Source organism: Rhinatrema bivittatum, chromosome 8 (genome assembly GCF_901001135.1).
Source record: "Rhinatrema bivittatum chromosome 8, aRhiBiv1.1, whole genome shotgun sequence".
In the NCBI taxonomy this organism is placed as follows: domain Eukaryota; kingdom Metazoa; phylum Chordata; class Amphibia; order Gymnophiona; family Rhinatrematidae; genus Rhinatrema; species Rhinatrema bivittatum.
In genome coordinates, this window is record NC_042622.1 from 182325694 (window position 1) to 182352079 (window position 26386).

At 46.4% G+C, this 26386-nt stretch overlaps 1 protein-coding gene across 2 annotated transcripts in view; it reads right to left on the reverse strand.

Moving 5' to 3' along the window:
• The window catches only part of AKAP1 (A-kinase anchoring protein 1), a 214352-nt gene that overhangs the window by 112193 nt on the left and 75773 nt on the right, over positions 1 to 26386 (reverse strand). For both annotated transcript variants that reach the window (XM_029611909.1, XM_029611908.1), the window contains exons 4-5: positions 21981 to 22107; positions 21750 to 21874 (exon numbers count right to left, since the gene is read on the reverse strand). In XM_029611909.1, the coding sequence (XP_029467769.1) occupies positions 21750 to 21874; positions 21981 to 22107 (252 nt within the window). The remainder of the gene's footprint in view (positions 1 to 21749; positions 21875 to 21980; positions 22108 to 26386) is intronic.

Sequence of the window (26386 nt, forward strand, 5' to 3'; positions counted from 1 at the left end):
GTTTTCAAACATAATGTTACTACTTCATTTACAATAATTTCCATCAGAAAGTTCTTTAGCCTCATTAATCCACTGCATTTCATTTTTTCTTGATCTGGCTTGATTTTATATGTATTCTTGTAAAGAAATTTTAAATAAGAAACTAATATATACTGAGTTGGTGCCCTTTACTACTCAATTGTTACATGAATAAAATATTTAAAGACTGAGGTATTGGATCAAATCAGTTATACTAAATTAAAACGAAAAAAATCCATTGTGCCCAAGACTCATATGTTCCTCTTTTAGGTAAATATGCTCAATTTAAAAAAAATCCATTGGTGTTTTGTCACTTTGATTAATCAAAGACAAATGATGGGCAATGAAATCTCAAACTGTTCCCTTCACTGCCCCATCATTTATTGTTTTTGATTATTATAAGGTTGGGGCAATCACCTTTTTTCTTTGTGGTTTTGCAATTTAGAACATTATCTGTAACTCAAATTTCTTTAACTTATAACCCAGTCAGTGAACATGCAATTGAGACTGATAAGGGTAACCATTAACTGATAATACATTCTGAAATCTTGGAACTAAAAAGTTGTAATGTGGAGTGGAAGGTGAAAGCAAAATTGCTTCCCTTGTAATAGGTGTTATCCCAGGACAGCAGGATGTAGTCCTCACATATGGGTGACGTCACTGACTGAGCCCTATCCCGGAAAACTTTGTCAAAGTTTCTAGAAACCTTTGACTGACATCCTGAGCATGCCCAGCATGCCATGATCCCTCGAGCCACAGGGGTCTCCCTTCAGTCTCGTTTGTAGCAATGAGCGTTAGCCAAAAATAAAATAATAAAACGTATCAGACCCAACTCTGCGGGGTGGCGGGTGGGTTTCGTGAGGACTACATCCTGCTGTCCTGGGATAACACCTATTACAAGGGAAGCAATTTTGCTTTATCCCAGGACAAGCAGGATGCTAGTTGTCACATATGGGTGGATTAGCAAGCTACAGGCTGAGTCATCTTCGTATTGGACCAACAGTGTACAACTTGTGCAACAGGCACAACAACTGGCGTACTGTTGGGAAAAATGAGGCAGCCTGAAATCACGAAAGGTTGGATGTGGAAGGAGTTGGATCATGCTGGAAACAAGTTCTTTAAGACAGATTGTCCATAAGCTGAATCTTGTCGTCCTTCCTTGTTGAGACAGTAGTGAGCCGCAAAAGGTGTGAAGAGAACTCCATATTGCGGCTTTACATATGTCAGCTATTGGCACTGAATGATAAGAGTGCTACTGAGATTGACATTGCTCTTACTGAGTGAGCCTTTACTCGCCCCTGGAGAGGAAGGCCTGCTTTTTCATAACAAAATTGTATACAATCTGCAAGCCAATTAGATAGAGTTTGCTTGCCCACCGCTTTTCCAGGTTTGTTTTGATCAAAACAAACAAAGAGCTGGGTGGATTTCCTATGGGCTGTAGTGCGATCTAAGTAGTACGCAAGTGCACGCTTACAGTCCAAGTTGTGTAAAGCCCTCTCCCCTTGGTGAGAGTGCGGTTTTGGGAAGAAAGTAGGCAAGATGATGGATTGATTCAAGTGGAATTCCGTAACCACCTTGGGGAGAAATTTTGGGTGTGTACTGAGTACCACTCGGTCATGTAGGAATTTGGTGTAGGGTGAGTATGTGACAAGTGCTTGTAACTCGCTAACCCTTCTAGCAGATGTGATGGCTATTAAGAAGACTGTCTTCCAAGTGAGAAATTTAACATCACAGGAATCCATGGGTTCAAAAGGAAAACACATGAGCCTTGTTAAGACCAGATTTAGGTCCCATTCTGTGACCGGTGGTCGGTGTGGAGGTCTAAGTTGAATTAAATCTCATATAAACCTACTAACGAGGGGTTGCACTGATATTGGTGCACCTCTGATGGTATTGTGATAAGCTGAGATTGCACTTAAATGTACTATTACAGATGAAGTCTGGAGACGCCATAGATAGTCTAATAAAGATGATGTAGTGCAGGAAAAGGGGTCGACACTGTTTTGTGTGCACCACATGGTAAACCTTTTCCATTTAGCACAATAGTTCTTTCGTGTGGAGGGTTTACGTGAAGCTACAAGCACTTGAGATACATTAATTGAAAGATTGAGAGGTTGTAGAATCAAGCTTTCAACATCCATGCCGTGAGGGATAAGGATTGAAGGTTGGGATGACACAACCTACCCTGATCCTGATTTATGAGAGTGGGTGCTGTGCCCAGGCGAATTGGGTCTCTGATGGAGAGGTCGAGGAGTATTGGAAACCATACTTGTTAAGGCAAATATAGGGCTATGAGTCTCATGGACCCTTTGTCCTGTTGTAGCTTCACTAGGGTTTTGGTTATTAGTGGTATCAGAGGATACGCGTATAGAAGACCTGAGTTCCAGTGGCGAGCAAAGGCATCCCTAGGTAAGCGGTTTCTCTGCTTGTACAGGGAGCAAAAATTGTCCACTTTGTAATTCACTTGTGATGCAAAGAGGGCTACTGTTGGTTGACCCCCAATGTTGAAAGATCTTGGTTGCCACTTCTGGATCCAAGACCACTCGTGAGGTTGGAATTGACGACTGAAGCGATCCGCCACTATGTTGTGAATGCCTGCCAGATAAGTGGCCTGGAGAAACATTGAGTGTGTTAGGGCCCAGTCCCAAATCTGTGCTGCTTCTTGACAAAGGAGATACGAGCCCGTACCTCCCTGCTTGTTTATGTACCACATGGCTACTGTGTTGTCTGTTTGTATCAGAACAGTCTTGTGGGAAAGGCAGTCCTTGAATGCATGCAGCGCATAACGTATAGCTCGAAGCTCTAGGAAATTTATCTGAAATGTAGCTTTGAGTTTTGTCCAAGTACCTTGAGTCTGCAGATGAGCAATGTGTGCTCCCCATCCGAAGGTGGATGCATCTGTAGTTAATGTCACTTGCGTAACCGGTTGTTGGAAAGGTAGGCCTGTAAGCAAGTTGTCCATGTTTGTCCACCATAGGCACGAGGGTTTCCATGCGGAAGCGGGGGACCTTCAGGTATTGGTTTACGGATTTGAGGTCCAGGATTGGTCAGAATGTTCCCTCTTTCTTGGGAGCGAGAAAATATATGGAATAATGACCAGAGTTTATCTCCTGAGGAGGTACCGGAGTTATGGCCTCGAGGGTCAGTAGCCTGGCCAGTGTAACTTCCACTGCCGCCTTTTTGGTGGGGTCGTGGCAGGGGGACTCCACAAACTTGTCCGGGGGAGTGCGTATGAAGTCCAGGAAGTACCCTTCCTGGATGATGGCTAGGACCCACTTGTCTGAAGTTATCTCGACCCATCTTTGGTAGAATAGGGCCAGTCTGCCCCCTACGGCTTCCCTTGGATGGGTCGGCTGATTCTCATTGCAGAGCGCGGCCGGGCCCTGTGCCCGAGCTGTTTCCCCTTTTGTTGTGCTTGTTCCGAAAGGACTGGTTCCTGCCTGAAGGGCGGGGTGCCTGGTAGCTGCTCCTGTATGGGTTGAAGCGCCGCGAGGTTCTGCCTCTGGAGGCCCTGGAAGGCTGTCGCTGGGCTCTCCTTGACTTGTCTTCCCGAAGGCGCGGTACTGGGGATTCGCCCCATTTGCCCGCCATCTTTTCTAAATCGCTGCCGAACCGAAGTGTTCCTTTGAAGGGCATCCTTGTGAGGCGTGTTTTGGAAGATGGGTCGGCCGACCAGCTTCTGAACCAGAGCTGTCTCCTGGCCGCCACCGCCGATGATACTCCTCTGGCCGCTGTGCGTACGAGGTCTGAGGCTGCGTCCGTTAGAAAGGATAGCGCTGGGTCCAGGATATCTCCCGGGGTGCAGTTCCTGGCCTGGGATAAGCAGGCACATGTCACCACGGTGCAGCAGGCCGCAATCTGAAGAGACATAGCGGCCACGTCAAATGACTGTTTAAGCATGGCTTCCAGCCGCCGGTCATGCGTGTCCTTGAGTGCTACTCCTCCCTCTACCGGAATGGTGGTGCGCTTGGAGACTGCGCAGACCATGGCATCCCACTCTAGGGCAAGCGAGCATGTCTTTGGTTGCTGGATCCAGAGGGTACAAGCTGGCCAAGGCCCGCCCCCCTTTAAAGGCAGACTCTGGGGTGTTCCATTTCAGGTCAATTAGCTGTTGAGCGGCTCGCAAGAGCGGGAAATGACGGGAGGTCTGTCGAAGGCCTTCCAGAAATGGGTTCTCCTCTGGATCCCCCTGGGTTTCTGAATCCGGAATCGCCAGTTCCGCCAGGCATTGGGAGACCAGATCTGGGAGCTCCTCCCTTGTGAAGAACCATCTCATGGTTCGGTGGGGTTCTGTCCCCGGGGGGGAGTTCTCCTTCTTCTAGGGGTTCGACTTCTTCTGAGATGTCCGTGCCCCCAAAGGTGGGACTACTTGGCGGTAAAGGCCTATGCCTAGGTCTTGAGGGGCCTGGAGCATAGGGGTCCTCCTGCGACGTATGTGGTTGGTCTGCCCGGGAATCCGTTTGCATTCGGACAAAGGCGTGAATCCCCTTGAAGAGTTCCAGCCAAGAAATAGATGAGGGGTCCACATTGAGTGGCGCTGCTTCCCTGGGAGCCTCCGGCTGAGAGGGAGTCCCCGCTGGGGGTTGCTAGCTCCAGGGAGCCCCCTGAAGAGCTAGTCCCCGGACCTGGGCGAGGCTGAGCCTGTGGTGGATCTCCCAGGGCCTCCTCGTATTGGGTGCATAAGGCATCGGCTTCCTGGCTCTGGGCAGCCCTGAGGTGGCATGCTGAGCAGAGGCCTAGGGATTTTACTTCCGTTATTGGAGGTGTCGAGGTTGCCTGCGCGTACATGTTTCGCTCCGGAGCGCCTGGCCGCGTGCATGGAGGTTGTGCGCGTATTTGTGTGCTTAACCGGGGTTTGTGCGCGCGGGTAGTCGAGTGCGCATAGTCCGTGCGACCGGGACTTGCGCGCGCCGCTTACGCATCCAAGGGTTCTTGATCGTATAAGTTACGCGCAGAAGTAGGTTTGTGCGCACAGGTAAATTTGTGCGCTCGGCCGGGGCGGCGATGTGAACGGCGAGATTAAGGCCAAGATGGCGACGGCGACCATGCGGGCAAGATGGCGACTACCTCGGAGGGTCTCCACGTGGGTAGGCCCTTGGAAATGCCGGGGTCTGGCCCTGCTAGGGCGGATCAACCCGGTGGCGCAGGCTTCTGCTGATGGCCTGCGCTCGTCCTCAATCCTTGGAGACCGACACAAGTAAAGATTTCTACCTTACCTTATATCTTCGGCGCTTCCCGTCTCGACCCGGGCGGTCTCCGGCTGCAGGGGGAGAGGGCAACTACCTTCACCGCCGCTTTTGAGGGTGCACCCGCTGCCTCTCAGCCGCGCCCGAACTCCTCTCGCTCGGGGGCTGTAAGTCCTCGCCGCGATTCGGCTGCCGGACCGAGGCTGCCTCTATGCTGCGCCCGATCCTTCGGGGGCTAGGTCCTGCCACGATTCGGCCGCCGGACCGAGGCTCACCTCCGAGGGACCACGGAAATCACCTCAGGAATCTCAACTGGGGGAGGGACCCGAGGGTATCACCGCAGGAGAGCGGGGCTCGTCTTCAGTAGAATTTTCTTCTTTAAATTTGGTTCCAACGCTCTGAGAGCGTGCAGATAGCTCCTAACTGCTATGGAGATAGAAAATACTGAGGATCTGCATTTCCTGCAGAGGTATATGTACTAGGGGCTGACGTCAGATTGAAATCTGATCAGTCTCCAACTGCTAGCACGAGTACACTATACCCATTGGTTCTGAGTCCATCTGCTACATGCTAGGAAAATATTAATTTTTATCATTTTAATGATGTTTTGAACGGTGGTTGTATGGTGATGTGTGAATGTGGTATGTTGTATGAGTGATTTGATATGTGAAAAATAAAATGTTTATATCTTCTGTATTAGTGTGATAGTATGGATTTAAGATTATGTAACATTTGTTTAGTAACACTGATTATATAAAACTTGTTTTGAAAACATAGTAATATATACTGATTAATAAAATATTTAGTATTAGAACAATGTAATTAAATAGTCTGAATGTTAAAAAATATTTTTAGAAATTAGATAGTGATTTTGATAATCTTGATCTACCCTATATGTATGCATTTGGATGTTTCTATTATATCTCCCCCCATCTCGCCTTTCCTCAAGAATATACATGTTTAGATCTTTAACTCTATCCCCGATATGCTTTAGAACAAAGACCACTGATCATTTTAGTAGCCACCCTCTGGGCAGACTCCAACTGGTTTATAGACTTTTGAAGGTGCGGTCTCCAGAATTGTACAAAGTATTTCAAATGAGGTCTCACCAGGGACCTATCTAGGGATATTATCTCCCTTTTTCTGCTGCCCATTGCTCTCCCTATGCAGTCAAGCGTATTTTATGCCTTTGGGATTCATTTAAAGTAACTTTAGATGAATGTATTTATCTCTAGTGCACAGAAAATGGGTTCTTATTTTTTGACTAAGTACTTCTTTAAAATGGCATAACCCTTTGCAGGCAACCTCATTTACTGGTATTAGTAAACTTTGATTCAATGTAAAGCTCTATATGTCATTGATGCTGTGGAAGTGCAGGGAAGAAGATGAGTTTTTTTAATCAAAAAGTTTGTCCCTAGTTTTCTAGAGGTACCATCGGAATACTTTCAACATTTCTGTAATCCACAGTCATATGAAAAAAAATCAGGGTTTAAAGTGACATGTCAGAACAGTTTTGAGCATGGAATTGCTTGTTCACCAATTATTTGGTCTGGTTTTGTACTGTGATTGAATGCACAGGAATATCTGCATCAGCTTTCATAGCAATACAATCATTTCAAAACCAGAAGAACACTTACCATCTCAAAAAAAATTTGATACAACAGAACTAGAAAAGATACAGAGAAGAACAAAAAAAAAATGATAAAGGAGGGAGTCCCTTTTGAAGAAAGGCTAAACAGATTGGGGTTCTTCAGATAGAGAAGAGATGACTGAAAGGGTTATAAGAGGCTTCTAAAATCATGAATGGGGTAGAACAGGTAAATAGGGAATGGTATTTACCCTTTCAAGATTAGGGGACACTCCATAAAACTATCAGGTAGCAGTCACGTGATGTGGTGAGCTCAGCGGCAGCTAGGAGACTGAGCTCCGGCCATGACCCCGGATAAATCCTCCACCATCCTCCCTCATCAAGATTTCCCCACGACTTCGATAGTTACGGCATTCTCATTGCCCCAGTGTTGCTGTGCAAGTGTTTATTTCTCCCTCATGGCATCCCGGACGGCGCGAAAAGAAAAAGAAAGAACAAGACTCCCAGACGCCAAAATGGCTGCCACGCACCCTGAAGATGACTATCAACCCGCTGACTCCCTGGAAGAGAAAATGTCACAGGCGGTAATGACTGCACTAGACATCCGCTTGCACCAGCTATCCGAAGAAATTGCAGAGGTGTGTGCTTCACTTACTGACTTTGATTCCCGGACTGACCGGATGGAAGGACAGGTCGCCCTCGTGGAAGACGACACAGAGGCTCTTGAAAGAAAAGTGGCAGCCCTGGAGAAACCGGCACAGCCCAGCGCTGAGAAGATCGATGACTTAAGAGAACCGTTCTCGCCTTAATAACTTGAGGTTTGTGGGGTTTCCAGATGTGCTCGCAGAAGCAGACCTCCCCCATCTCCTTGAAGCATGGTTGCTGGGCCTTGTTCCGTCGCTGGCCTCTCCATCAGGAGGCCTGCTAGAGCGTGCATACTGCATCGGCAGGAAACCGGATGGGGAGCAAAATCGTCGTCCCAGGGTGATAATCACCCGCTTCTTGCACTTTGCCCATAAATCGCTAGTCTTACAACACTATCGGAAGCAAAGAGAATTCCTCTATGAGAACACTAAGATACTGGTGTTTCAAAATTTTTCACCAAGTGTTACAGCTAAGCGCAAAGAATTCACTGGAGTGTGTACAGATCTCATCGCTATGAAAATTAGATTCTCTTTCCTATACCCAGCTCAGCTCCGCATCTCCTACCAGGGGGCCACTAAATCTTTCCTTTCTGCTGTTGAAGCCAAAGCCTACATCCAAAATTTGCATGTTCCAGTCGCTGAGGATATGCCTTGATGTATAATACAGATTCATGGAGGATGGTGAATTGATTTTATTTCTGATGTGCAACTCACTCTGATCATCTCTGGAAGTTGTTTGGCGTCAGATCACTCCTTACGGGCGTCCCTGCTGCTCCACTGAGCTTAACTGTGGTGACATGGGTACGCTGCACATAGCCATACCATGACTTCGACTTATACTTGCTAGAGGCTTCACTTAATTTCCTATCTTATGTTCATTGACAGCTGAGATGACTTGGAGCTTTGGCCTAAGTTTATATTTTCTGGGTTGGTTTTTTCTGCAAAGTCTGGGGGTGAAGCTGGGGTGATGGCCGAGCACACTGGTGCTATCGTGTCTCCTCCCTATTAGGACACATATAATTAGGACACATATGATTATGGGGTTTAAGGGTCTTGACCCTGGCTTCCTGCTCACTGTTTTTTTCATGCAAGTGTTTATAAGTTATCTTGTTCGAGTTGGAATTTTTGGGGAAGGGGCGGGGTGGATTAGGGTGTACAGAGAATCTCAGGATTATGGGTCATGATGGTTTTAACAGGTGTTTCTTTACCACTACATCATTAATGACTTTTTGTCGGGATCTCTTTCTCTCTATTAGTATTTATACAGCTATAGAGCCTTAGTTGCTTCTATCCATGGGGCTAGAAATCATTACTTGGAACGTGGCTAGGTTGGGTACTCCGGTGAAAAGAGAAAAAGTGCTCGCCCATCTCCACAAACTTCACGCTAGTGTGGCATTTTTACAAGAGACCCATTTATCCTCTAGTGAAGTGGTTAAGTTGAAAAAGAAATGGGTCTCGCAAGTTTTTTATGCTACTGGTACTACTAAAAGCAGAGGGGTAGCTATTCTCATAAATAAATCTGTCGCCTTTAAAGCCCGTGAGACTATTACGGATCCTCAGGGGAGGTATGTCATAGTTAAGGGGGACTTGATGGGATCCCTGGTACTGCTCGCTTCAGTCTATGCCCCTAATACTTATGACCATTCTTTTTTTAGTTCTCTACTGGCTCAATTTTCCAATCTTGGTGCCTGTCCCATCATATTGGGAGGGGACTTAAATTTTGTGGTAGATCCCCAGTTAGACAACATCCTTCCAGGGGTGGGCATCAGATCAGTGAGAAGAAAGGCCTTAATTTTCTATGTAAACATCTACAAATGCTGGATTTGTGGAGGACGTTACATCCTGGGGAACATGAGTTTACCCACATAGCACGTACTCACCCCACCCGATCAGGTATAGATTATCTTTTAGTCTCTGAGGTATTATTTCCTCGCTTTTCCCGAGCTTCCATTGGGTCCCTGGTGATTTCTGATCATTGCCCAGTAATGGGTGAGTTGGGTACCCGGGATTCTATCCTCTCGAGTCAATGGAGACTACCATCCCATTTACTTGTCCCAAAGTACTTGCGGGGAAAATGGCAAGACTTTATGTCTTTCAACGCACACTCTACCCAACCCGTGTTACTCTGGGAAACCGCAAAAGTCATTAGGGGAGATATTAGCTATGTCAGTCATAAGCATCGAAAAGCGGACGAGGCTATTCTCTCTCTTGAGAAACAAATGAGAGCTCTTAAACGCAGAGTTATTATGGGTACCGAAGACCTCATTCCCCAATACAAGGCCTCTCAAGTGGCTCTCAACAACCTCTTACATGCCCCCACCCAAAGGGCTCTCAGGCATAGACAATTTACCTTTTTTCAATTTGGAAATAAGGCAGGCCGCCTTCTTGCAAGTCTCTTAAAGGCGCAGGAACCCTCAAAATTTATAGCGAACTTGCGCTCCTCACATGGAGACAAAATAGACTTCTTCTGAAATTGCGCAGTTGTTCTCTGATTATTATCACACCTTGTATTCTGGGGAACAGGTTGATGAGGCAGCCATAGAAGAGTTTTTGCGCAATATCCCCTTACCTTCACTGACTGAAGCGCAGCGTACCTCCCTGAATTGCCCTATTGGGATTCAGGAAATCTTAGAAGCTATAGGTGCCTTGAAGGATAATAATGCCCCCAGGCCTGATGGGATGACAGCAATCTTTTATAAATCCCTGGCAAAAGAAATTGCCCCTACATTACAATCCTTATTTGAAGATATGGCTACTTATGGTTTTCATGCCCACCACTTTAAGGTCTGCCACTATTGTGGTACTCCCTAAACCGGGTCGTGACCCATTGTTACCCTCTTCTTACTGGCCAATTTCACTTTTAAATTTGGATATCAAATTATATGCAAAGATTCTAGCCAATAGGCTAAAAATCTATTATGCCCCTGCTCATTTCACCGAACCAAGTTGGTTTTGTGGCTGGGAGGAGGTCGGCAATAAATCTCCATAACGTACAGGCCACCTTAGAAAATTGTGCTCTCTCTTCTCTCACGGACCCCTTGCTTGTGACTTGTGATGCAGAGAAGGCATTTGATAGGGTGGCATGGCCTTTTCTCAAACAGGTTCTTTCTAAAATGGGATTTATTGGAAGAATATTTGAATATATTACCCTTCTTTACTCTAATCCTGCGGCGAGAGTATTAGTCAATGGTCTACTTTCTGAGAAATTTTACTTGGGACGGGGCACGCGTCAAGGATGCCCTCTGTCCCCCTTGTTATTTATCCTGACGGTAGAGCCTCTAGTGTGGAAAATACATGATACACACTCAGTGACTGGGACTCAGTTGGGACTCAAATTTATAAAACGCTACTTTTTGCAGATGATATATTACTCCTTTTAACCAATGCCCGAACAGCGCTCCCCGAAGCTTTAAAAAATGTTTCTCAATATCAATCTCTATCGGGGTTCAAACTAAATTTAGATAAAACTGAAACTCTGGATTTGACAGGTGTGATGGCTCTCTCTTGGCCAGCTTTTCCGGTGAAATGGGCAGGCCCAACCATTAAATACTTAGGGGTTCAGATTCACCCAAGCCCAAACAAATGGTACGTTTTAAACATCCCGCCAGTTATAAAGTTACTCGCACTCTCGAAAGTTGGCAATCCTTACCCCTTTCCTTACAAGGCAGAATTGCACTCATCAAGATGGTAATTGCGCCCCGCCTAATCTACTTACTCTATGATCCCGTGCCTTCTATGGGCTAAAGATAACCGCAAACTGCAGAAGGTGATCCGAACCTTTGTTTGAAGGGGCAAAAAAATCCCACCTAGCTTATGCTACTCTTACTGCCCCAAGAGTCCAAGGAGGATTTGGCCTCCCTGACTTTATGATTTATTCTAAAGCAGCTAACCTTCGCTTTTTGGGGGATTGGATTCTTGGAACCTCACAGCATACAGATGCTCCTTTACTTAAAGCTCTGTGTGCGCCGTTTGATCCAAGGTATGTGTTGCACTCACAGTCTAATGAGCTAACAGGACCGCAACTTCAGTTCGGCCCGGTTAGAACCATTTGTAAAATTTGGGCTCACACCCGCCAAGTCCTACACCTTCCTACCCATGTGTCCACACAATATCCTCTGTCGAGTATATTTAAAGATCCCCACCCTTTGCCAACTCAATTTTTTTTTTTTTTGTGTATAATCTGTTTTTATTGTATTTGCAGTTCACAATAAAAAGAACATCAACATGCAATAAAAAGCTAACAGCAGGTTTCCTGAACAACAAAAGAGTATGCTAAATATGTGAACCTTATGAACCTCCTAAGCCCCACCCTCCCTCCCCACACTGGTTTGTGAGATACAAAGAGAACAGAAGAGCGATACTGGAAAAGTGCTGACTAGGACCTCCATCAGGGTATTGGCATGATTCCTCTAGAGCAACAAACCCTACGTGGAAGTGGATTCATCTAGCCATTTTTGATATGGGCTCCAAACAGCCTGAAAAGAAGAAAGACGATTCTGATGAACGGCAGTGAGTCTGCTCAATTGGTATAAGGAGAATAAACGATGTTGCACTGCAGCTAGCGATGGTATCTTAACCTGTTTCCAATGTATAGCCACCTCTGTGCGCGCCGCAATAAAGGACTGCAAAAGCAATTTCTGGTGTGTGGGAGTATGGTCTTTCATAGGCACACCCAAAAGAACATGCCAGGGTTGTACCACACATGTGACATGAAGCAACTTAGAAAGCCACTGGATCACCGCCTGCCAGTAACCCTGAATTCTAGAACAAGACCACCAAATATGTAGGTATGTACCCTGGGCCCCGCAGTTTCGCCAACATCGGTCCGGAATATGGGGGTAGAACCTATGCAGTGCTAAGGGGGTATAATGCCATCTATAAAGCAGTTTATATGAATTCTCTTGTAACCCTGCAGAAATGGAGCATTTACCAGCAACAGAATAAATGGTGTCCCAGTCATGATCATCTAGGGAGCCCGGGAAATCTATATCCCAAAGTACCCTATATTTATGAGTCACCAACGATTTATTGTTGAACATAGCATAAATTTTGGATATAATCCCCTTCATAAATGAGGCGTGTTGACATAATGTCTCGAATAAAGTGTTTTTGGTTCTCAAGGAGCCTCGCCGTATCCCGGCATGAATGAAGGAGGCTATCCTAGCATATAATAAAAAATCCAAATTGCGACCTGGGTGCAAATCACTAAGTTGCGTTCTAGAAAGCAGCGTACCCTGCTGTATCACATGACCCATACATAGTACCCCTGACATTTGCCAATCTTTAAGTCCCAGAGGTCGTTCAGTGTGTGGCACTACAGTATTGGTGAATAAGTGGGTTAGTAAAGAGTGCATTTTAGGGCCCACTAATTCCTTTTGCCAGCGATGCCATATTCGCATCGTAGTTCTCAGAGCGAATGGGTAGTAACCAAACTCGCCCCACGTGGCCCTGGGCTGCCAAGGGAGCGCCTGAAGAGGAAATGTTCCCACCAACCCTTGTTCAAACCGCACCCACTGGGGAATATCCCGAGAGCCGTGGAGAGCCACTAGGGCCCTCAGCTGAGCTGCATAATAGTACCACAGTAAATTAGGTAAGTGCAGGCCTCCCCTATTCTTAGGCATATAAAGAATAGACCTCGCCACCCTAGGGGGACGTCTCCTCCAAATGAATCCACACAGTAATTGCTGCCATTGTTTAAGCAAGAGAGCGGGGAGATTAATGGGAATAGTAGTAAAGAAGTATAAGAAACGAGGTAAGACGTTCATTTTGATGATAGCCAGGCGACCCATCCACGAAAATACCTGTCGATCCCAACGTCTCAAATTCTCCTTTATATTAAACACCAAAGGTTGATAATTTAGTGTAAACAGTTGGCTAACGTGGGACCCAATTTTCACCCCCAAATATTTCAGGTAGGAGGAAGCCCACAGGAAAGGAAACCTGGACTTGAGGGCTTGTGCTACAGCAGTCGGAAGAGTCAGGTTAAGTATCTCTGATTTATCATAATTGATACGCATACCCGAAACGGCCGAGAAGCTGTGTAATTCAGCCATCACCCCTTGTAAAGAGGCTTCAGGATCAGATAACGTCAACATAACATCGTCTGCAAAAAGGGAAATTTTTGAGTGGACCGTGCCGCCCCAGATCCCTTGAATAGTCCCGGCCTCCCGAACCCTAGTAGCAAAAGGTTCCAGGAACAAGGCAAAAAGCAGAGGAGAAAGGGGACATCCCTGCCGCGTCCCCCGCTGTATATCAAAAAGGGGACCATATCCACCATTAACCTTTACCCTAGCCATGGGACGCTCATATAGCTTCCGGATCCACATCGTAAAAGAATCCCTAAAGCCCATTTTGCCCAAGACTCTAAACAAGAAATCCCAGTGGACGAGATCGAACGCTTTCTCTGCATCAAGAGCTAAAAGTACAGCTGGAATACCCTGTTGATGGACCAAATCTACTATATTGACAATCCGTCGCACATTGTCGGCAGCTAAGCGCCCTGGGACAAAACCCACCTGATCATTATGAATCAAGTCGGGCAGAGCCCCATTAAGGCGGGCCGCCAATACCCGGGCCAAGATTTTCAAATCAATATTGATTAATGAGATAGGGCGATAGGAGCTACATTTAATTGGGTCCCTTCCCGGTTTAGCCAGAACAGAAATCCCAGCTGTGTTGGAGTCACTTGTAAAGGCCCCCCCCACTAGGAGGGAATTAAAAGCATTAGTCAGTGGACCCGCTATGTTGTAGGCAAATTTGCGATAATAAGCTCCCGTGAATCCATCCAAGCCGGGTGCCTTGCCCGGCTTAAGTTGCTTAATGGCCGCCAAAACTTCATCTACTTCTATGGATTTATCTAAAAGAGATCGCCATCGTTCACTAAGTACTGGTAACTGAACCGAGCTTAAATACTGCTCTATATCCACCTCCTGGATATGGGAGTCCTGAGTGTACAGGGTGGCGTAAAAATCAGTAAATGCCTTTCTAATGTCCTCCGAAACCGTGAGCCCCTCACCTTGGGTATTCTGAATTTTGGAGATGAGCGTTCTAGTTTGGGCCGTTTTTAACTGTCTGGCCAAATACTTTCCGGCTTTATTCCCACCCTCAAAAAATTGTTGCTTAAGAAGCATTAATTGGTGGCTTACAGCCGTATCCTCCATTGCTCGCAATTTGTCTTTAAGGAGTAATATTTGCTGATAAATAGCCCCTGATTGTGTGCGACTATGAACCTGGGTCAGATTAGTCAAATCCGTTAGCCAGGCTCTGCGCTGACTCTCCCTCTCCCGGTTACAGAATGCAGCCCTCGCTATACACTCTCCCCTAATCACAGTCTTAGAGCATTCCCATACAACCAGAGGGGACATACCTTCAGTTTGATTAGTGAGGAAGTAATCCTGCAGTGTTTTGACCAACTGATCTGTGAAGAGTGCGTCTTTGAGCAAACAGTCATTAAGACGCCAGGGACGAAACCCCTGGTTCAAGTCCCTGAAATGGCACATCAGCCAAATAGGAGCATGGTCTGACCAGGTAATATTATCAATATCAGTTCGGGTAACCGAATTCAATAAGGACCTAGATAGAAAGAAACAATCTATTCTTGTATATGTACCATGAACATGTGAGTAAAAAGTATAGGCCCTGGAGGTCGGGTAACTAGCCCTCCAGACGTCCGCCAGACTCCAGTCCTCCAAAATTGTATTCCACAGTTTTCTAGTTTGGGGATCAGCAACCTTCCCAGAGCTGGAATCGAGCAATGGGGCCAGCACAAAATTAAAGTCTCCCCCAAGAATAAGTTCCCCCTCCACATGCTGTATCAGTATGTCCCGTAACTCCCGAATGAAATGTGTTTTGTTAGTAGTGGGGAAATATACATTAACTAGAGTAAAGACCAGTTTGCCAACTCGAATCCGGACCAGCACATAACGCCCTTGCTGATCAGAAATATGAAATAACTCCTCATGAGCATAAGTAGAGGCAAAAAGTATACCCACACCAGCATATTTAGAAGTTTTGGTACTGGCGGCCCAATGAGCCGTGGGATACTGCGCAAAGTGCAATAACCGTTGATGATGCTTCCTAACGTGCGTTTCTTGTATAAAGACAATTCCCGCCCCCTGTCGGGATAATTCCCTCTGTAGTAGGGTACGTTTACGCGGCGTATTGATCCCTTTTACATTAAGGGATAAAATCTTGGTCGCCATGGCTAACTGGCATAGTCCCACACAGCCTCCCGCACCAGAAACCAACGAGCTTCATCACTGACTTCCATCCCGCTGCTGAAATCCCTGATCCCATGCCAACATCCACATCCTCCAACATATATGACAATACCCACCTCAACCAGTATCCTGCAACTACCAGTGTAACCCCGTTTGAATGCTATAGTATCCCACTCCCGCATGGAGGGATACTCCACCTCTAGAGGCCTGTGGTAGTGAGCACGAGAACGGTCCCGCCCCCTACAACCGCCCCCCTCCCGCCACAGCTAATCATGAACAGCTTGAAAACGATAACACATTAGAGAACCTGTATGCAACAAAACTCAGCATAAAACATGTCACATTCCATAGATGTGATAATAACTGGACCCCAGCAACCACATAGAAATCCGTCCCATCCAGCAAGCACGGCTAAGCAAATAGTAGCCGCACAGCCTCTACTTTAAGTAATCAGTACTGCCTGTTGGAGGCACAGGATAGCAAAAAGTCATCCCTTGTCCGAAGCTACTACACTGCTTAATCCTGGCTGTCTCCGCAGACGCTTTCCCCCTTTCTCTGCTCGTTGCCATCTGGGTGCATCATCTCTTCGAGGCAGAGGCTTCTGTACCGCTGGCAGTTGAAAGCGGACCGGCAACTGAGCTTTGGAGAATACTCCTGGCGCCTCATCGAAGGAGGTTATCTTATATCCCACACCCTGGACCTGAAAGGAAAGCCCAAAGGGGTAGGTCCATCGATATCGAATATTCTGCTCACGCAGCTGCGCCGTGACATCCCGCAGTTCGAACCTTTTCTTCAGAGTGATTGGAGACAGATCCTGAAAAATGGAAATTTGATGGTTTTGCCATTTAATTTCTTTGAGGTTCCGGGCAATATTGTATAGTTTATCCTTGAGAGGGAAGCTGGTAAAGCACAGCACAATATCCCTGGGCCGCTGATCAGACCTGGGCCCCAAGGCTCTGTGTGCCCTCTCGAACTGAATAGCAGTGCCACTAAGGGGTTCTCGCACCTCCCCCTCCGGCGCCTGCTGGAGAAGAAAGGTGCAGATTTTTGCCGCCGTCTCCGCTGCCTCAGCATACTCCGGAAGTTCTGGCACACCCCGTATGCGCAGGTTATTGCGCCGGCTTCTATTTTCTAGGTCCTCCACTTTATTGTGCAGTGTGAACAAATCTGTGGAGCAAGTGGCTTGCTGAGATATAAGGGAGTTGATTGATTCCCCGTGGCCATCCAGTCTATTTTCAACGTCATACACCCTGTTCCCCAAGGCAGCCATATCCTCCCTCAGGTCTGCCATGGACGCCATGAGCGCATCTCGATGCTGTTTTAAGTCAGCCCGGATCTCTAAGAACCAGTTTCTAGCGTCGGAACGGGTAAGCACGTCGGAGGGAGCAATAGATGTAATCGCCAGACCTGCCTCTGCATGCTGCTCCATCTCCTCTCCCTGATCGCGCGGTTCGCCGCTCGCGGCCCCGGCGCCATCTTGCCCAGCATCGCCCGACAGCTTTTCATACGAAAACTGCTTTAAATCCGTGGTTTTACGCTTACTGGCCATCGCGCCGTGAATCTCAGGGTTGCACACTCACTGTTGCTGAAAAAATCGCCGTTTTTGTAATCCGAAATCAGCAGATTAAGAGGTCTCTTGGCGGGAGGGAGCCCGGAGCGGAGCCGTCACACGTCCACACTCATGCGCGGCGAACAGCGCCCCCCCTGCCAACTCAATTTTAACATTTCAACTGGGTGGCCCTTGAAGGATTTTCTAGTTCCCCATACGAGTCAATTACGTTCATTTGAACAGTGTCAGGAGCATTTGGGGATGCAGCCATGACATTTTCTATTGTATGGCACTATTCGAGCAGCCTACTCTGCCTTGTTGAAAGGGCTCACTGGTTCCATTGACTCTACCCAATTTTCAGACTTGATTAGCAGTTTTGTTGCCAAAACAGCCTCTTTGTCTTGCATGTACTCTTACTATTGTTTTGTACAGGTTTATTCCATATTTCCTTCACTACTTCCTAAATGGACGCGGGATTGTGAGGAGGATTTGACTGTCCGAATGCTTCAAAATGCCTATGCATCTATCTCCAAGATAACAATTAATGTTACTCTTTGGGAACTTCAACAACGGATATTCCACAGAACAATTATTTCTCCGGCCAGAGCAAAGACAATGGGCCTCATACCGGTGGATACCTGTCTCAAATGTGACCAACCGCAGGCATCCTTAATCCACTATCTGTGGTCTTGTACTGCCATCCAATCATTTTGGGAAGACATTCGCAAATATTTATCTTCCCTATTGGGAACCGACATCTCTTGGTCATGCTCTTTTTGTTTTCTGAACAATGAAGTGGGAGATTCCAGTATCTCGGTAGACAATGTTCGTCTCATGACCAAGGCTTGTCTTATTGCTAAAAAATGCATTCTGCTAAGATGGATAGAGCCCACTCCTCCAACACGTCGACAGTGGTCCATTCTCATGACTGAAATGTATCAACTGGAATACGGATCCTTATATGTATGATTTCCTCCTGGCAAACAGACTTTTCAGAGACATTTGGCAGGCTTATGATACCCTCCAGTCCTCTATTCAAGCACTTTCACCGCTAAACTCGAGCCAAATTGACTCGTGATTGATAGAGTTATGTTCCTTCTCTATAGTGTGGTATGGGTCTAGTACGGACCGATATACTGTTATGATGTCATAGTGTTCTAGTGTTCAACAGTAAAACATTTTCTCACACCTTAAACCAGTTTCCACAGGTTTAACTTAAATCTACCAGAGATTCTCTGTACGGGATGAGTGGGTGGGGGGGTGGGAGGTTGAGGTTTAGGGGGGATGGGATGGTGCTGTAGGGTGGGTGAAAAATGAGAAAACCTTGTTGAGGTGTTATACTGCTAATTATGTTGTGTATGTTGTGGAAGTCTCAGTTTAGTGGACCCTTGGGCCGACCTGCTGGAGACTGGGAATAGGTGGTCAATGTCTCTAATGAATAGCAGGCTGGGAGGCAGATGTTCAGGCGGGACGTAGATGCTCTTCACCCTGGAAGCTGGCACTCCCCAGGGAGGAGCCCGTAGGAGCCCAACCGCTGGGACTTAGGTGGCTTCTCCCTTGGAAGCCGAAGCCCCCCCGGGAGGAGCCCGTAGGGGCCTGGCCGCTGGGACTTAAGCGGGTTGTGGATCAGGACAGGTAACTGGAACCAGACTAGGACAGTAACAATACTGTAACTGGGTTCGGGTTCTGGAACCAGGCAGGAACTGTAGAAAGACTCGGGTACTGAAACCAGGCAGGAACTGCAGCAGGCAAGCAGGAACCAAGCAGGTACTGTAGCAGGAACGGAGAGACGAAACCAAGCGAGTCACTCCGGAGCACAGTGCAACAGGAAACCAGGAAGCTAACCCGTTGCAAGGCGAGGACTGGATGGCCGCGGCCAGCTTATTAAGGCCGCGGCGTCTGACGTCAGGAACTGGGCAGAGTCACCACTGGCGGGAAACTGGCTAGAAAGGCGCCCAAGTGGCGCGCTCCTAGGAGCAGGGCGTCCTTAGGCACCTTCGCAGCGGCGCAGCCCCAGCGGCGACGCCGCCAAACAGGCCGCAAGCCAGGGCTCCGGAGAAGGGAGCAGGTCCGGGAACAAGGAGGTAAGGGCCTGGCCGCAGTGCTCGCGGCCAGGACCGCAACAGTATGTTTTTTATGTTATCATGGCCTCAATAAAAACTACTTAAAAAAAAAAAAGACTTATCTAAAAAAATATTTTTTTTCATTCAATATACAATCAAGTTGTAGAATTTGTTGCTAGAAGTTGTGGTCAAAGCATCTAGTATAGCTGGGTTTTAAAAAGTCCATAAAGCATTATTAGCCAGGCAGACTTGGGAAAAACATTGTTTATTCCTGGGAATATACATGGAAAGGATCTACTCTTTGGTATCTCCTGGAGTGGCCATTACTGGAGACAGAATGCTGGGCTTGAGCTAGCATGGCTCACATTATGTTCATACTCAAAACTGCATCTAAATGAACATTTCATTTCCATTACCTCTCCAGGGAGTCTAGAAATAAGTTTGGCTGTGTGGATTTATTGAACTAGTTGTTTCTCAACTGAGCAGCAAAAAGCACAGAGCAATTTGAATTCTGGCACATTCTGTAAAGGAAAGAACTTCAGTTCAAGTTTTGCTATCATCCTTTTACCAGCAAAGTGTGTGCAAAAGCTCACTTTCAGGATGGGATACAATCTTAACATAAAAATGATGGATCATCATCATAGTACCCTCAAACATGTCGGAATGAAATACAGGACATCTTTTACTGACTTGCCATTTTTCTCCTGCTTCTTTGAACCTCCAGCTGAAATCAGAACTAGGGCTGAGAGCTCATGTCATGAGCCTACCTGGGGATTTTTTCCTATTATTTTATTTAATTTTATTTGTGCAGATTATCCCAATCCAAAACTCCATTGAGGAATCCATGCACTTCTGGGAATCTTGCCTCTCTTCAAAAACGTCAATGCTATCCAACCTACACCTAGCTCTAAATGCTGCAAAAACAGAACTACTCATCATTTCCACCCATCTTGACTGCTCTCCCCACGACTCACCTCAGAATACAACTGCTCCACAACACAAATTACAGGCTGTAAGAGACTTGGGCGTCCTTATCGACCATCAACTAAACTTTAAACCTTACATCAAATCCATCATAAAGGGAGGCTTCTACAAATGAAATATCCTCAGGAAACTCAAACCTCTGCTCCACACCAACGATTTCCGAACTGTAATCCAGACTACTATGCTGTCAAAACTGGACTATTGTAACGCCCTCCTACTCGGCCTCCCTGCTACCACTATCAAGCCACTCCAGATCCTCCAAAATTCCATGGCCAGAATAATAACAAACACCCACAAAACACGACACATCACTCCAATTTTAAAAGACCTGCACTGGCTGCCTATCTCCTTCCGTTCACAATACAAAACACTCACCATTCTTCACTGCTCATTATACCAACTCAATCACACCTGGCTGGAAGAAATGCCTCGCTTCTGCACTTCCAACCACCCGACAAGAAGTGCTCATGCAGGTACCCTACACATTCCTTCCCTGAAGGCTGCACATCTGTCCCTCACCAGAGAAAGGGCTTTCTCCATAGCTAGCACCTACCTGTGGAACTCCCTCCCCCCTTCCCTCCGAATAGAACCATCACTCAACAAATTCAAAAAAGGAGTCAAAACATGGCTCTTCAAACAGGCATACCCAGACTCAACCAATACGTAGACTTCTCCTAAATGGACCTTTCTAAGAATCTCCACTACCTGCCCTCCTCCCCCCCCTCCCCACCTTGCTCTTCTCCTTTTCCATCTGTGCCCCTACCCTCCCCCCCTGGAACTCTGCTGCACTTCATAACCCCTTTACCACTTTCTCATTGTTAAAGATAAAGTTTTCTTAGTTTGTACAAAGTTTCTCTTTCTTTCTTTCTACCTTTTCCTCCATAGCTACTTAGTTCTTTTATGTTATTATATATAATCTCAGAATGTTTTTACGATGCTTATATCTTACTCCATTTGCATTTAACTATGACGTTATTCTGTTCATTGTATTTTCCTCCTTTCAGTTCAATGTAAGCCGGTATGATGTGCCTCACGAATGTCGGCAAAGAAAAGTCTATAAATAAATAAATTTAAAGATTATTTCCCCCACTTTCCACAAATCAAAGTGGAGTGCATCAAGACACAAGCAGTGATACGAACAGGGACAAACAAAGGAGAAACCGAATAGGCCTGTATGTCTACCAGCTATTCTTCCTTACTAACTCAAATTAAGTAGTAGCTGAGAAATATACTAAGCCTCTGGCTCAAATGCTTGTCTAAAAGTGGCTTTCAGCTGCGAACTATGCAATCATAGGCCCTAATTTCAGGCACCAGGTATTGCCACTGAATGACAATGAATAATTTCTCCCCACCAGGAGCTGTCAATGCTGCTCTAGCAGGATCCCCAGCCCTGCCACCTGATCCCACTGGTGACACCATGCTTAACGACCATTGCCAAAGCAAGAGGATTAAACACCCAGTTAAAAAGAAAAACCACACAAACAAAAAAAATGTTTACCCAGGATGTCATAGGAAGAGAAGGCAGTGTCAGAGGAGGAGGTGGAGCATAAATATTTGTGAGGTTTAGTTCTTTGAACTTCTTGCCAATCAGATCCAATGCTGTATCAACCTGTGGCTGAGAACCTGTAGAAATGAAAAACAAGATGTGAAAATAATTAACTGACAAAAGACTACTACATAAAAATATAAAACAAAACCCTTTAAGAACATAAAGATTAATCTCACAAACCTTCTAAGTGGCAGATCTGAAATTCCTGTGTATAATGTAGTGTTGAAATATAGATTTTGGCACCAGATGTCTGCTTCAGAAAGCTCACATATCGCCCCTGCTTACCAATCAACCGTCCAACTAAATGCTTCATGAGAAGTTTGAAGAGAAGATAAAAATGAAGGCTAAGAAACTTTTTGAAATTAAGACAAGAAAAATGATTACATGATTAAAAAGAAAAAGTTTCTCAAATGTGTACAAAGTATATTTTGTGAAATTAATAGATTAAGTTGGGAGACAAATGATTCAATAATAGGTATGAAGTGAGTAAACAGGGAATAAAGCATTTCAAGCATTCATTGGTATAATATCCTATTACTCTGTACAAGTTTAGCTGTGCACCAGGTTTATTCAGCAGAGATAGCAAATGTTGCTTACCTGATGTAACAGGTGTTCTCACAGGACAGCAGGATGTTAGTCCTCACAAATGGGTGAAATCGAGGATGGAGCCCAACCAGGGAAAACTTCTGTCAAAGTTTCAGAACTTTGACTGGCCCCTACTGGGCATGCCCAGCACGGCACTAACCCTGCAGCCAGCAGGGGTCTCCCTTCAGTCTTGTTTCAAAGCTACAGGCAGTGCCGAAAATTAAATAAAACGAACCCAACACCGCAGGGTGGCGGGCGGGTTTCGTGAGGACTAACATCCTGCTGTCCTGTGAGAACACCTGTTACATCAGGTAAGCAACATTTGCTTTCTCACAGGACAAGCAGGATGGTTGTCCTCACAAATGGGTGAGTACCGAGCTGAGGATGTCCTAACTTGCACCAAATGTACCCAACGGTGTGCAACAAGCACAACAACTGGGGTGGAATTTGGGAAAGGGCATCCGCACCCTACCGGGAAGGTGGAAGCATGTTGGTACATCATGTTGGAAAAAGGTTACGCAAAGACGGTGAATAGGGGATCACGTGATGTGGTGAGTGAGGTCGGTCGCAGACTTCCTCGCTCCGGGCGGCGCATCTCTTACCCACCTCCATTAGCCTGCTAAAATCCTGCTGAATCGCTGTTTTCTCCTGTATGAGTGCGGAGCATATGTCGATAACAAATTTTATGTCCAAATCGCCATCTGTGATGCCTCCGAAAGTGGCTAAACGGGACAGAGAAAAATCGAGAGGGCCGGAGCCCAAAATGGCGGCCGCGTCGCCGGAGGCAACGGCGCATTTAAAACAGCCGGCAGCGCCTTCCCTCCCTCCGACCACGGCCGAAATAAAAGAGGTTGTCGGTGCAGTGTTGGATGCAAAATTAGCTGGGATCTCGGCGCAACTTACTTCGTTGCAGGAAGCCTTTACGGACTATGCACCTCGACTCTCTCAGGTGGAGGAGCGGACCTCGACCCTCGAAGATGAGGTAACCGCTTTGCAGGGGAAGGTGTCTAGCATGGAAAAAGCCTTACAGGACCACGAAGAGAAGATGGAAGACCTGGAAAACCGGGCAAGAAGATCAAATATTCGGTTTATAGGGCTCCCGGAAACAGTGGAAGATCAGCTTTTGCGGCCCACGCTGTTAAAATGGCTGCCGGACGTTTTAGGCCTACCTGATCTCACGGATACACTGGAATTTGAGAGAGTTCATAGAATTGGTGCTAAAGGACAAGACCAAAACCGTCCGCGCACCGTGATTGCCAAGGTTCTTAATTTTCACCACAAACACCTTATTCTGCAGGCAGCCCGGAAGCAGGGGGCACTGCTTTTTCAAGGGAAGGAAATTCGTTTGGCTCCAGATTACTCAGTAAAGGTGGCGGCCATGCGGAGAGCCTACAGCTCTATTTGTCAGCTTATTGAAAAGGATATTCGCTTCACTGTACAATTTCCAGCGAAACTCCGCATAAATCATGGTGGGAAATGGACTACTTATGAGTCGGCAGAAGCGGCGAAGGGGGCCCTAGACTTCCTTCTTAAATAAGATCTCTGGCAGGATTGGAAGTCCTTCTTTTCATGTCAAATTACAATGGTGGTGGGTGAGAGCTCTGTGCCCTCTGTTCACATTTAAATGATCTCCTTACATGACTCGTTGAGTCTGGGTTTGTTGGGGTTTGGTTTGCTGTTTTGGGGGGTGGGGGGAGGGGGAGGGAGGGATAGTGCTGGTGTTGCTGCCTTTTTATGTCTGATGTATGTGTCTGGTATGTACTTGGAGGGTGAGCTTGCTGGGATGATTTTTTTGCTCTGGATGCTGGTGTACAAGCTTGAGAGTAGGCTAGGCTGGGGGCCTGCTCTCCCTTTTCTTTTCTGTGACCCCTTGACTTGGCAATGTTTACTGCCTCATAGCTAGATGGGGAATAAATACCGTCTAATTTCTTGGAATGTAAATGGGTTGGGGTCCCCAATCAAGAGGAAAAAAGTATTCCAACACTTACAACGCCTGAAGGTCAATATAGCCTGCATTCAGGAAACCCATCAGAACGCAGTAGAAAGCGCGAAGCTATGTAGGGAATGGGCCACAGCTTGTTACTATTCTGCTGCCCAGGGGAAGAAGGGGGGTGTAGCGGTTTTAATACATAAGAATACGCCCTTCACTCTTACTAGCAAATTTAAGGATGAGGCGGGCCGATACCTCATTCTTACTGGCTATTTGGCTGGACAACCTATTACTATTTGTAATATATATGCCCCAAATCGTCCAGACCCTTCTTTTGTCACTCGTATCGTTAATCTGCTTTTCACTAATATACAAGGGGAATTGTTTCTTGCTGGGGATTTCAATGGTATCTCTGACCCTGAGTTAGATACATCACGCCTGCCTCCCAGTTATAATTTTGCCTCTGACATAAGGGTTCCCACCTTTTGCAAGCAATTAGGCCTTTTGGATATATGGCGCGTACTACATCCTGATCTGAGGGAGTATACTCACGTATCTAAGGCCCACTGCACCCTGTCTCGGATTGATTACATTCTCATTTCAGAGTCCCTGTTTGCCAGGGTGGAAGGAGCAGAGATTGGGGAAATCGTAGTGGCGGACCACACGCCGATATGGGTGGAGTTTTGGCTCTCGGATCTTGGTACACCACCGAGAATTTGGAGGTTTCCTGGGAATCTGAATGAGGACAAACACTTCCATCAGTATTTACGGCAAAAATGGGAAGAGTATGTGGAGAATAATCACCCCCATAGGGAGGACCCAGTACTATTCTGGGAGACCAGTAAAGTAGTTCTCAGAGGGGATATCATCGCCTATTCCATTGCTCAGAGGAAACTGTTAAATGCAGATATTCTCAGACTTGAAGCTCAGCTTTCCCTAGCGAAGAGGGCGTTGGCGGATTCTCCCTCCCCTCAGCACAGTGAATCTTACAGGGCATGCTTGGCGGCCGTGAATAGCCATTTGCATTTAAGAGCCCAGAGATCTTTAAAATTTTCTGAGCATCATTTTTTCAGATATGGGGGAAAATCTGGGAAACTGTTGGCTCGATTAGTTGCTATCCGCAGAAAAAAACCCTTTATCGGTGGCCTTAAAACGTCAGGGGGTCAGTTGGTTACAAAAAGTCCGGAAATCTGTGAAGTTTTGCGCCAATTTTACGAAACTCTGTATAAGGAAGATAGACTGGGAGGGCTGGCGGAGGAAGAGGAGTTTTTTCAGAACCTACATTTACCACAGGTGTCCACAGAACAACGATCCCTTCTTAGTCGCCCTATTACGGCGGGGGAGCTTAACGGCGTTATAAAAACCAGTAAAACTCGTAAATCCCCAGGTCCCGATGGTTTAACGACAGATTATAATAAGATTTTGGGTCCCTGTCTCTTAGGCCCTCTGACTGCTTTCTTTAATTGTGCTTGGGAGCAGCGCCAATTTCCTCCTCATTTTACTGATGCCCACATAGTGGTGTTACCCAAACCTGGGAAAGACCCCTTACAAGCTGCCTCCTTTCGTCCCATATCCTTACTAAACTGCGATCTTAAGCTCTATGCAAGAATACTTGCTCTGCGCATGAATACCATCTTACCCCAGATAATATCCAGCAATCAGGCAGGGTTTGTTAGCGGCAGGAACGCTGGGGCTCATGTTATTAGGTTAATTTCTGCGATTGAAGCAGCTCATAGCTCCCACACTGAATCCCTGGTAGTAGGCTTTGACTCGGAAAAAGCCTTTGACCGAGTGTCGTGGGAATATATGTTCTCCGTAATGCACCGTTTTGGGTTTCCCCCCACCTTTATTCAGGCTATTTCTATCTTGTATTTAAATCCCGTCTCCTATATCAGGGCCAATGATATGCTCTCACAGGCAGTTCCTATTAGGAGGGGAGTACGCCAGGGCTGCCCCCTATCTCCGGTTCTGTATATTTTGGCTTTGGACCCACTGTTGCGAAAGCTAGTAGAATCCCCGTCTATTCAAGGGTTTATGTACAAGCAAGGCCAATTTAAGATTGCAGCCTTTG